Source organism: Opisthorchis viverrini (genome assembly GCF_000715545.1).
Source record: "Opisthorchis viverrini unplaced genomic scaffold scaffold1619, whole genome shotgun sequence".
NCBI classification, from domain to species: Eukaryota; Metazoa; Platyhelminthes; class Trematoda; order Opisthorchiida; family Opisthorchiidae; genus Opisthorchis; species Opisthorchis viverrini.
In genome coordinates, this window is record NW_008752183.1 from 17,872 (window position 1) to 31,590 (window position 13,719).

The 13,719-nt window shown below is 42.9% G+C and overlaps 1 protein-coding gene across 1 annotated transcript in view; it reads left to right on the forward strand.

Moving 5' to 3' along the window:
- T265_11564 (hypothetical protein) overlaps window positions 1–13,719 on the forward strand; it is a gene marked incomplete at both ends in the record, with an annotated part of 40,347 nt that overhangs the window by 17,251 nt on the left and 9,377 nt on the right. Inside the window, 2 exons of the mRNA XM_009178247.1 lie at window positions 9,063–9,250; window positions 11,001–11,070. Coding sequence (XP_009176511.1) covers window positions 9,063–9,250; window positions 11,001–11,070 — 258 coding nt within the window. The remainder of the gene's footprint in view (window positions 1–9,062; window positions 9,251–11,000; window positions 11,071–13,719) is intronic.

Below are 13,719 nucleotides of genomic sequence, written 5' to 3' on the forward strand. Positions count from 1 at the left end.
TGTCTGATAGGCGTTAGTGATCACCCATCAACATCGATCGTGCCTCTGTGAAAAGCCTGAACGCTGATCACATTCGGTCGTGCTTCTGTGGCACGCAAGGATACTCATCAGGTTTTGCTGAATTGATTGAATGATTGACTCGCCTGGATGCTTTCCGGCTTTCCTGTTGGGTTTTTGGTGGAGCAGTAGGTTCCGGGCGTTCTAAGGTTACATTCAGGAATCTGACCTTCCTGATAGTTTAGTAAACGACTTCTACAAACCGAGATTTTCCTGGTAGCATGTCTGCAAGTGCTCATGACCGATAATTGTTCTTAGGTTTGGTGTTTTTGAATAGCCAGATAACCGCACTGATTTATTTAGAACACTTGCTGGCCCCTTCCAGCATCGTCTGAACTTTCAGAATCTGGAAGAGTATGTGAAAGATTTATTCATATCCACAGACCAGCCAAAACAGTTAGGAATTCATGAAAGGTAAGTCAACTTTGCGCTGGTTGGTACAGTTAGACAGGCCAGACTACAGAGTGGCCATGCTACGTGAGTAAGTAAAAGTAGTCTGCACTGAAAAGCCAAAACGCGTTGGTCAGAAGTGCGAGTAATTTGCGCTTATACAAGATATAACGCCAATAAACGTTCAATCTCAGGGAATTAAATCACTCAGTCACGTGTTGATTTACAGCTCGAGTGACGACTTCTCCGATGAAAGTCTCGTTTGTCTTGTGAAGTTGTCCTCCCAGTGAGAGGTGAATTTTCAGTTGAGATTTCCCGTAAGGAAGCCAATCTAAGAAAGGTAAATCGCGAGAAACTTATTTGTAGGACACATATTCCCTGGATATTTGAAAATTTTTGTTATGCAAGGTCTACCCTGCACTGATCGTATCCGATTTTGGAATGGAGCAACCATAAGTAATCAAATTTCGGAAAAGCGAGTGCGCACACTAGCCAAGCAGATGCGTAGAAGAGACCACACGGATTTTACTAAGTAGCGCTGACTTTTTTTAGCAGGTTTTATCTACTGTGTAGCCGTCCATGGAAAAATAGGTCACTGGTGATATGTAATGTCGAGTGAAGGGGTAAGCGAGGTGGCATCGCTGCACTTCTCTGCCTGCCTCCTCAATAATTTGCTCAGCCCCTCCGACCACACATTACTCCCACCTCAGGCACTTCCCCCACTTCTCTGTCGGGGAACAATGTAAGTGTCCGCACTGCAATTCCTGTTGAGAAATCATCCATCAGAGAGCGAGCACGGGACCAATTCCCGTTCGTCAAGTAACTTCTTCTGGTCTCATAGAGAGAACATCATAATGAGTACGAATCAGGTCGTTGGCCAGGTTTACTGGTGGATTCCGAGAAAGCCAGAGCTCAGTAACTTGGCAGTAGTATATCGTTTGTCTCACTTTATTTTATTACACTGCCGTAAGCTATAACAGCGTATTGGCTATGATTGCTCGCACACGGCTACAAAATGGATTGATATTCACGAGGAACAGACAGCTGTGATCGATAAAACCCGATTATTTCCGTCCTTGCTATCAGTACCGACTTCGGCTGAACAACGTAGACAGGTATCTTCACGCACTGACCTCCGATACATATTGCACCATTGTCCAAAACATATGAAACCCTCGTAGTTTGTTTGGAGTTTGAGTCACTTTGAAAACCTTTTTACAGTTTCATTTAGAAACCTGCTTATTCTCATGTGATTTTTAGAGTTTTCTATTGATTACTGGTGGTTTCGCTCGGTCGGTTTACGAAGGGCATGTGTATTGTTAAGAGAAGCTCCAGACATATCTGAAAGCTAGCCTGATAGCCTCTCAGAATTTCCAGCATCCACTAACTGCACTAATCTTTTTTTTGAAAAATGTATGGGGGTATCTGTTCCGATATTTTCTCTTCTGTTTGACCTCTTTCAAACTAAATCTGGTTAAAAAAAAACAAGACGTCCAGGCTTTTGTTCCGTTTCCAATTCCCCCGTTTATTTTTGAAAAGCATGGTCACAGACATAAAAGTAAATGTAAGCGGTGATTGTGGTGAATGGTGAATGGGAGAACTAGAGAAGAATACTAGATAAAAAGATAGCAGCGTCTCATTCGAATTCATACCACTAACAGTTCCAGTCAGACAAGATGAATCGCGGCGTATGTGAGAATTTGTGGTATGCAAACACGCGCGTAAAGACCAACAACAAACAATGCTGAATGCTGTTCAAGGCGCGGTAAGTGCTAGCACAATCAAGACTCGCACATAGGGCACAAAGTGTCCATCATACTGGGTCTGGTGTGAGATTCTGTGGCAGAAATGTACACTCAACGTCATACACCACGCATAAAAGTGTCGTAAGTACGAAGAGATTTCACACTGGCAAGCAAACACACGTCACTGACCTTAGGAGTTCCCAGTCTCTGGGGAACAGAACCCTCGATAAGAGATGATCATTGGTTGGTGGACCAGGAAGTCAACATCACAACAAATTGCACGTAGGGCTGATATTATGGCGAGGGAATATTCATCCGCACCATACTTCTGCTTCTACTCATTCCACACAGTCACTCCGTGCCCATCCGAGACCATGCTATCATCTATCACAGTTGCTCGGTGCTCCTGGACAGCGATTAGTTCAGGCCTGAGATATAATGAGACAGGATCTGTGGTTCCTTGCGTCAGTGCAAGAAATCAATGGGTATGATACAGAGTTTTTCCGAGACCGGTCTCCTCATAACGTCACTGTCGCCTCGTGACAGAAAAGCAGGTAAAACCGTAGAGAAGTTGGAGCTTACCTTCTTGGGTGTTGCGCTAATTCATATTTCAGAATTATATTTCTCTGAAACATAGTTGTTAGTGGTTTGACTGAGAGTCGAGATGCTGCACACATTCGAGCTGATGTGGCCCCAAAAGTTTTCCTCCAGGTTAGCTGATTTGTTGGTTGTTTGTGTGTTTGCGCCGTTTATTTCACACGTTCAAGTACACAGTTCCTTCAAACAGGTCCTCCTCATCCTGGCTACACATGGCAACACTGACAAACCGGAGATGTCTTCCAAAGCGTTTACTACTTGCTAGGCTTTACTGCTTTACTAGATGTGCCCTGTCTGTCTGTCTGTCTGTCTATCAGTCTGTCTGTCTGTATATCCGTCTGTCTGTCTGTCTGTCTGTCTGTCTGTCTGTCTGTCTGTCTGTCTGTCTGTCTGTCTGTCTGTCTGTCTGTCTGTCTGTCTGTCTGTCTGTCTGTCTGTCTGTCTGTCTGTCTGTCTGTCTGTCTGTCTGTCTGTCTGTCTGTCTGTCTGTCTGTCTGTCTGTCTGTCTGTCTGTCTGTCTGTCTGTCTGTCTGTCTGTCTGTCTGTCTGTCTGTCTGTCTGTCTGTCTGTCTGTCTGTCTGTCTGTCTGTCTGTCTGTCTGTCTGTCTGTCTGTTTCAGTCAGGAACTCGCAAACTTGAAAAGCATCTCACCCCAGGTCGTTACCGAATGCCTGCGGACTGCAGCGATTATATGCACAACCTGGCAGCTATAGTTCAACCTAGAGTTCATATTACTGCGAAAACAATCTGGTCGATTTTTGGATGCAGCGAATTCCTACGAGTCAAGACATATACAGTTTCAAACAGTATCCAGGTCTTAGCGCCCAGTTTAGAGTTGTCATTTTGATAATCATCCCTTGTGTTCACCGAAGAGATGTTGTTTCAAAGCTGGTCAATTGATATTTCTGTTACCGTGTTTGGCGACGTTTTGGGGTTTCAACAACTGATGTTTTCAGAGAAAGGTGACGAGTGTAGTGGATAGCATGAAAAGAGTCGTTGCCAGCTTCCCAGAATACTGCTCGCCAAGTCTAAAATAAACCGAAATTATGAAATCGGAGATGACCACCCAAGTCCTCAGCTAAACCGACAGCGAGTACTGTGAAGTCGAAACCTATCTTCGCCATAGTAAAAATCGTCAGTGAAGAACAAATTTGCACGTCATTAAAACACATGAGGATATATATTCACCCATGCTCGGGTACACTCTGTCCCTACTAGAATTATGCTCAGTAGTACGTGTATCTACACTTGGGCATCAAGTGAAATCTGAGTGTTCTTCTAATTTCTTTTAGTATTCCAGTTTTCCAAAGCACAGTACATCTTAAAAACAACGAAGCATTCTATATATTTCTCTGGGTCATTTGGAGTAATTTATATATGCCTACTGTGTGGGAGGTTAAATTTCACGTTCCAGCAAGTAATCACACAAGTTCACAGCATGCTCCGAAAATAAACTCATTGGAAGACAATAAATGTAACGAAAAACCTGCACGCTATTTCGAAAAACGTGAGCGTTTCAAAAAATAAGTTATAAACTACTTTCAACACTAAAGTAACTAGATTAAAGCTAAAATTCTGTGGTCTAGTCGGTCGTCCACATCACATTCACGGCTAAATGTTGAAGCTTCTCTCAGCATCATATTTGTATCTATTTGCTGATCCATCAGTGAACACCTCTGTAAGAAGTTTTTTCTGGTGCATATTCTGTAGTCTGGTCTAATTAAACACATGAGTAAGAAGGTGAAGCGCAACGATAATGTGAAGGATAAATAACTCTTATCGACAAGCATTTACACGCAACACACCCGTCTATGGTTTAAGTGTCCATCACGTTTATGTCATTTTTCATATGTGTAACTGTCTGATTTTAGATTTTGACAAAAAATAGTGATGAAAATGAACAACACTCTTCTCTCCATGATTTACTAGTTGCAAGTAAAATCAAAATGACACTTCCAGACATGGATGTACCACTTAGGACCTTGAAATTGTTCCATTCAAACAAACCCCTTGAGTAAAGAACTCCTTTACTCCTTTAACTTTGTGCGCCGGTCAACAGCAAAAGCTATTAACTAGATAAAATCACATCCTGACCCAAAGTGTGATGTATGTTCTCACACTAGTGTAAAAAAAACTTCATTTGATGGATCAGGAAGCACATAGTTGGTCTGGTTCTCCGACGGCTTTCACAATAGTCTCCTAGGAATGTATCATGTGGCTACGCTGTGGAAGGTGTCTTTAGCATGCCTACTAAGGTCCGAAAAACAAGCCAGCTCGTAGAGATTTCCTTCGAGCGGCCAGATATTCAAACAATCAACTCTCGGAGAACTGTCACTGCACACTGCTTACTTACTAAAGCCCTTATAATCCGATCATTCGCGAACGTATTTCTTATTTAAACTTTCGGCCAATTGTCAGATCTGCTAATGAGCGTTTGTCTGAGTCGGGCTTTGCCGAAACAGTTCTCCCACTCAAGACCTTTGAGCTTCAGCGTACTATAAGAAACTATGATATACACCCTCTAATACTTTGCCAAAGAGGAAACAGTGAAGTTCATACTTGCTGGGGAAAATAATACGCTTTTGCAAAGATCTTTAGCCTTCCAAGTCTTTCTACTTAAGTCTCTGGCGAACCTTCAGGCCTTTTATTTCAAAGTTACTCAGGATGTCCAGTAGAAGCAGGTTAGCTCGTTATTACGAAAATAGAGCCAAAAGGGCATTGTTTTCACGGAAAACAGAGTTTGATATTATGTTTATACACGTGATATGTGTACAGAACGTTGAAGTAGAACGTTAACAGTGTTAAAGTAGATCATAAGGTTGACGGAAACTCGGGGACTGCGCCTACCCGATGAGCCCCAAGAAGGCGAAACCGGTCGTGGGCTGTCGAAGAGTTTTCAGCAAACTTGTGAGTAGTTTCCTTCATGAAAAAGGTCCACTTACTTCCTCAATATGATAGACTTCATGCATCTACCTCACAGACAAATTGAACCAAGCTGTCACTACCAAAAGTACGACTACAAGGTGAACCTGGGACAGCGTACGCTGAGGACTAACAGGGACACATTTTCCACTTACAGTGAATACGTTAGCTGTTTGAATAAACATGTCTGACGGATGCATGGATGCTTGAATGAGATTCGATAAATGTCCAAAATGGCCAATCAATCCTGTTAGAATTTTTAGAGAATAGCCTTCATGGCAAAGAACTTGGATAGTCTTGATTAAGCGTTATGAAAGTCAGACGATATTTTAGCACACCACTGGCTTTTCCCCCGGACCAAACGAGGGATAACCCATAGCACCATCTCTAACTGTATCTCCAGTGTTGAGTTGGTGGCCTGACTGAATTTGTATAAGTCTTTCCAACAGATTAGATAAAAACAGCAGAATACTAATAATTTATATTGAATACCATAGTATGAGCCTCGGTCCTTCCCTGACTTAACGGAATGTCCTACATATACAATATTCTGAGTCCTATTCATCAGCAGCCCAGTTGGTTGAACTGGCTAGACTTCATAGAATCAATGAGTTGACGTACGGGATAAATCGTCTGTGACCTGTCCACTGATGGATGATCAGGTATTCTTTCGGTTTCGCCTCTTTTCATCCGTGAAAGCAACGCTATACCAGCAATCGACCACAAGCAAGGATCCAAAGTTTCACTTGATTCATGTTCGTAACTGACACTTCTAGAAAATTTTCAGAAGACCAAACACCTGTTACATGTCTGAAGAAGTCTTGGAAGCATATCCAAATGTCAAGAGCAAAGCGTCACAAATGAGGAGTGGAAATATTTTTCTTCGAGTGGTGCTTTGGAACGTCATCCATATTATCCTCTCCTTACTTTCAAACAAGTTATAGCCATTCATGAGCAGAAATGCAGAAAAATCGAAGGTCATGTAAGAATGGTCTAGGTAAATACTAGAATGTTTTCGTGGCTGATTGGGGTATTGTATGCACCAGCTTTTCGCATAAGATTTGAAGACGAATCAGGAACGCCGAATGCACAAAATTGATCAGGTAACGATTATTAGCTAAGTACGAACTAACGTTAGCTAGTGGCACTTACTTTCAAGTCGCAGTGTGTCATCCTCCACACGGTGCTATTTCATTGGATCATCATGTCGGTGAACAGTAATTATCGTTCTTCCTAAGATTTTCCGGTTGGTACGTCCTCATGAACACTTCATATCGATCATCTTGCATAGCTCCATGAGGTCCGAGTGCTTAAGAGTGCACTTTGAAGCCCGTACAACAGAAGCTTATTCGAAAGCAAAACGGCTTTTATGTGGGGTATCAGCTGATCATCTTAGGAGATCCATAGACAGAGTCAGATAAGTCCCCAAAACGAAATCAGGGTTCCAGGCGTAAACTAAATGTCTGGTCTCCAACATATCTGCGCTAACCGAAGGACGAATGAACGAACTAGACAGAAAGAAAATAGAGTCAGTTGTCCATGTAAAGACGAATACCACACTTTTTCGGTGAGAGTTACTTTCAAAATTTGACAAGCGACCACGTAAGTTGACACATGGATCTTGTCTGAAGATCATGCTCACTATTATTACGTAATTTGTGTAGTGAAGAGATTCACAAGATTCCGGTCCATACGGTTGAATGTCGTCGACGGTGTGCAAATCACAAATATTCTAGAAGTATCAAGCCTAAAACAACCGGCCGTTTAAGATAAAGCAGTTCCGCCACGAGGGTGCGATCAATGGCTAATTCGCGCCCAGATAGGATATAGTGTCACTGGTCCTTCAACCAGTGACTTCTCCGTCGACTTCTCCGACAGAACGTTCACTGTTCATGCGAATTACTCTTCCCACTGAGCAACTTGAGTTATGTGAAGATACTTTAGCGACATCAGACCAGATTCCTACACATGAGTGAAGTCATTACCAGAAATCTGAAAAGCAGTGTGTAGCTTTTTAATCAGCAGTTTCATCTCACAAAGGACCCGGAAGGATCAAACACGGAACTGCCAACTGGTGGCTAAATACTCTATCATTCTGACACCAGGGAATGGTCGAAATCAACCAACCAGAATGGTTCACATCATATGCTCACTTGCTGACTGGCTGTTGAACTGGCAAATTCGCAGCAGAGGCCTATGTGTCTTTTGTGATCTTGTTGCTTCCGGGTTTTTGGACTTATCGTCACTGTCAGTCGATGTCTCACAATGGGAGAGTTCACTGTGACAAAAAATTCCTTAGGGTAAATAAAACGCAAAATAATTCGCTTGATTGGCGCTAGAGCCCATAATTACACGAAACAGTGGAATAGTCCGAAAGTCGTTTTGGCTGTGTTCATCTAGAACGTTCGCAATCCTTTTCATAAGAACCGCCAACAAGTGCTGTTTGGTGACTTTTGTGGGAGGTCAAAATGTTACCTCAGTTTTGTTTCAAGTCGGTAAAGCAATTCGAATGCTACACAACACCGAAACTTCCTTCTCCAAGAAGGGATAGTGTCAAAATAGTTATTTTTGATTGGTCAGCATTGGTCGCAGTACTCATCTCGTTTCCGCGACGGCAGATGGCTGGTGACAAGTATTGTGACTGGACAAAGTCTGACAATGAAGAGGCATTCGACCTTACAGTGTAAATGGCATCATCTGCACTATAATGGCATGGGTGGCTGGCGAAAGTGTATCCACACGACAATCAGAACGAGTATTTATGAGGATGAAGAAGATGGTGAACAAAGCTTGTTTTCTGTGATCGTTCATCTTGACTAATACATCACAAATTTATGTGGTACTAGAAATCACGTGGGAACTTTCAAGATCGGGGTCGCACACGCTTTATAGAAACAGAAATCGATGGAAGGGGTTGCTAAACGAAGGATAGGTCAGTGAGTCACGGAATCAGGTGAGTGCCTTCAATGTCAGACAGACTTGTGGGATCGGATGTTTCGTAGGCCAGTTCAAGTTCAGAGGTCGAACAAGTTTCTTTTGGACGCAAAGTTGTGTATCCAGCAGTCGGATTCCAATCGCCTCTGCGATCGATAGTAGTCTGGATCGTACCAGTCGTGATCGGTTCAGAAGTACCCGGTATATGATAATGAGGGCTTGCTCCTTGTCTACAACACGACTGGTTTCGGCCAAATGTGATGCGATCGCGCTTGAGCCTGGTTTCTTCCAACTACGACTCAGAGATACGGGATTGTGTTCTCGCATTCTGTCCGACAAATGTCTTGTCGTACGACCAACCTACGATGCTCGGCACGAGCATATGATTATTATTTAGTTGTATTATTTGTAACCCAGGTGGTGATGGAGACAAAATCGAGCTTGAAGATTTCAGCCGCCCTGTAAGACCAACGGCAACTGTGCATTCAGACTACGATCGCAGATATGCACTATCGACGTATGCTTTCAAGAACCAATCCTGCCTTGTCCCAAAGACTGCGAAGTTACTCCCCCATTCACAGGCTTCGAGCCTTTGTCAGAATAAAGTTAGCCCGCTGGATTCTGAGCAATAATCACTCGGCATATTGAACACTGAATCAGGATGTCCTAAAGTTAAATCGAGTGAATTCGCTTTATAAAAATCAAAAGAACTTTCCATTCTGGAAAACTAAGCTGGTATTGAGGTGTTTCAAATGAATCCCAGCTTAGCTCTAGTACTTGAAGTTAATGGATACCTAGAAGCTGTGCTCACACGATCAACTCCAAGAAAGGCGAACTTATTCGTATGTTTTCGAAACAGCCTTATGAGTAGTATATTCCGCCATGCCTATATTTTGTTTTCTATAGGAAGTGGCGGTCTTGCTATACACACAGATGGCACAACCAGTTTGGTGTGTCAAGTTACAGGCGTGTGGAAATACTTTGTGCCTAACGCTTTTCTCAGTCCCATCAAGCAGTGTGGACAACTTAAGCGATTCGTGTGGTGTTTCGAGTGCCAGCAAGTCATTCCCAGATCGTCTGGCAAGGCACAATTGCAACAGCAGAAGCGATCGCCTTAGACAGGGGAACCGTGCTTTGATTTTTCGCTCGAGCTTCAGAAGTGCAGTACACATTATTCGATAGAGTAGCCAATGTACTTACAGATATAGCTTGTTGGCCGAATTTATCAAATGTTCTTACGTCAGAGCTTGTGATTAAAACAGAAAACAAGTGTCGCTCTTGCAGACGCCGAGCAATAGATCTGACCGGCGACCCACATTGACACTTCCCTAAGTGTTTGACTCACTTGCCCAAAGCTGAGATTCACACAAGAGTGATTTTCAAGTGGGGCAGGACAAGGGTTAAGGGATTACAATGAAAAATTATGGAAGGCATCAGCGATTGCATGTTTTCGCTTGCAGTAAATACCGCGACCCGGTTGATGTCAGTGCCCAGAGCTGGTGTGGGTTGAATGTACGCTTGTTTTTGAAGTTTATGGTAGTATGTGGGCTGTGCATGGAGCTTGAACCTAGACAAGACGATAGTTATGGTTCTCAACTGAAGCTTTTGACTCCTGACCGAAAGCCATCGGTAGTTGGCTTCAGACCGCTTGAGTAGCCTCCAAACTGGAGGCCCAGGAGACAGTGGTTGTTAGGTATACATCCACTGAACAAACAGGCATCATCCAGTGAATCTCAACGAGTTCCTGAAGTAAGTGCACCGTCAGACGCTGACATATTCGCGACGGACTAGACAACAGGTTGAGATAACGCACAATTTTGACTCGTGAATATTTGGTTTTGCCTAGGTTTCACAACTGGCACTTTTCCTGACAGATTGAAAGCGGGTGCTAGTGGTGTGTAGCTGTTACAGATATCCATCAGAAACCATCAAAAACGTCACAACTCCACATCCAGCCTACAAATACAGCACCAGAAAAGCTTGAACCCGACCAGGAGTTGACTTAAATCTTCTATAGAACTGACTAGTGGGACTTGCAAGCCTTAATCTTCTAACGAAGTATTACCTGTACAGGGGTTCTGGAAATCCCCCCAAGATAGCTTATTCCCAGCAGACATTTGTGAATGAACGTCATGGCCTCCAATATGGGGGTAAGGAATCCTTGGAATTTCATGAGATACGGACGAAATAGACAGATACTCGATAGTTCTTGTCTTCGTAGCATGAACTGATGCGATTAACAAGACGGAAGCGTAACTGGAACCTTCAAACCTCCTCGTGACATATTGATTTTGTTCTTTTGGGTTCATAAACCACCGTGCAACAAAATTCATTTTATCCGAAGATTTTATTCAGGCAGCTTTTTTCAGTAGTATCTTCCTCGGACTTGACGATGCCAGTCCAAATGGCTACTCAGAAATAATGAGTAAGTTTTGCGACGTGTCTGACGGAATGTCAGCAAAAGTCCGGTTTTAGTGCTATCAGCCGTCCGCGATGCAGCCTCTTTGCCAAAGCCCTCCACTGTCTGTGGAGTTGTACGAAGGTGACCTGAATACGCTCAACCAGGATGTAATTAATTTACCCCTAATAGTGTATTTATTTGATAATTCCAACCTAATCTTGACAAGATTTTCTTGACGGAAGGTTGCCGAAAACTCTTCGATAGCCCACGACCGGTTTCGCTCTTTTCAGGGCCCGCCAGCAAAGCAGTTACTGAGTTTCCGCGAAGTTTGTGTTCTATTTGTAGAATTCCATGGAAACGAATTCGGCTGAGGCTTCCGTTTAAACAAAACCGATGTACAGTACTTCCTTGAATGCGTTAGAGAATACTTGCCATGAAAGGACAATTCAGCGTATTCGTCAGTCAGATAGCTCAAAAGGAACCTCATGACAAGCACGAACAGATTGCAGTCATGTCGAGGTCCGACCCAATCGTTTAGCAGAACCAATGGTACAGTCTCGCACAACTTTCGCATTTATCGATCTTGTCTCTGCTGTGAGCAGAGAAAAAATGCTGTAAGATGTCGTTTTCCAAACGCCTCGGAATTACGATAATCCATAGTCACCTCGGATTTTTGGAGTAAAAAAGACATATATTGCTTCATTTTTCTGCTTCTATTTTCACCAGCCTGCTGGATATGTTGAATGTTTTTATGGGTACATTCTTAAAAGATATAATATCACTAAGGCTGGTTTTTAAATTCTAAAACTTCAAAGCAGACAACAGAATTCACTGTATGCGGTGTTTACTTACTTCAATGTCCCGATCTCTGACGCAATAAATGAACTTCGGTGGTACTATCTGTTTGTTGGAGCAATCGTAACGACAGAAGACTCAAAGACTGTTGTCTAGGGCCAGCCATTTATATAGTGTAACGGTGACACTACTGATAGGGAGGCATGTGAGTAGTATCTGTTGTTCCTGGAATTTCGCTTTGCGTCTCTTTGAAAGGGGAGATCTGTTGCGAAATTTGTAGAGTCGCTTCGTAACATCTGCTTGGAATTAAGTAATGTATGACTGGAGTCAATGAATATCTAGGAAAGTTCAAGAAGATGCGTTCAGGAGAAGATGGATGTCCAGTTTTTGTAAATGATATGCAAATGAGAGTTTTGCTTCCTTGTCTAATAGTCTGTAGCCGGTCAGTTGGCATTTTCCAGTAGATAACTCCGCAGCGAAGGCTTTCTTCCTTTCACTAGTAGAAGGCATAAAAAGTGCATTTTGCAATGGTTGATTGACTCCTGATCATATGGCTCTTTTGTTGAACTCCATGTTCAGTTCTCCAGCAACCCTTTTTCCTCGGTAAACAAAGAACCGACCTTCAGCTCGAGGGTCACACTAGGCTCATTACAACTACAAGAACGTTCGATCGAGCAACTCTAAGTGTGATAGTCGTAAGTGGATGGTGTGGATTCATGACAATACTTCAACCTAGCCGAAAGATCTCAAACAGTTAAACTTATCCCATCAAACACTTCACTCGTGTGTGTTCTCCGGGGTTGACAGTGAACAACAAGCAATCCAATTACGTTGTTGGCCGATGCTCCTAAGACTCACAAGAACCATGTGTTCAGAGATGTGGAAGTGGTCCTGGGCACTTCAGATCAGGTGCATCTGACGACGTAGGACGAGAAACGCTTCGAGTTTGAGACTAATTCAATTGGCTATTTTCGTTCCGGTTTTGCGACGAGTGACGAAACCCGAAGGGTTCAATCCAACACCGCTTTGGTTAATCCAATTGAACGGTTCGCTTAACTGTCAGGTAGGACACTGGCAAACATCCCACCTGCCAAGAAAACAAATTTGAGTACGGGCAGTTGAGTGAGTAACAAGCGTCTTTGTCAAATCGCGAAACACGCATCCGGCGGGTGAGCTTATTTGAAAAGCATGAAAAAGAACAATTTCAACTTTAAGGTGAACGCACAGTTTACTGAGTGGTGAAATTGAAACACGTTGTCCAATAAATCTGTATGGACACTCAACACGTTTGCTTTGCTGACCAAAAACATATCCACCGTTGCGTTGATATACACAAATTGTGGGAAGAAGAGTCGAACTCAGTTTCAATTTGTTTTTGGAATGTCAACGAAGCAAAATAGACATTTTTTGTTTTGAACCTAAAATAAACTTACCCTCAAGTAGCACTATGTTCATTTTAAGGCTTTAGGCTTCTCAGAAAGGCTGCTGTACTCCGGAGTGGATTGTCCACTAAATTCGGGAATGTTTCCTCATATATAGGAGCAACTTGGATCCAATGACGTCTCGAATAGTTGCCAGACATGGTCGATGATCCATGGCAAAGTTATCGCAGGTTGCCAGTTAGTGATAGTTCGAACCAGGTGTTCCGTCAATGGTATGTACCACCGGATGATGAACGCCGATCTTTGCGGTCGACATCATTATGTAAAGCAGAGCATCCATCTGACGGCATCATCCTGCATGTGACGGTGGTGAACGTGGAGATGATGATGATGATGATGATGATGATGATGATGATGATGATGAAGATGATGATGATGATGATGATGATGATGATAATGATAATGATGATGATGATGATGATGATAATGATGATGA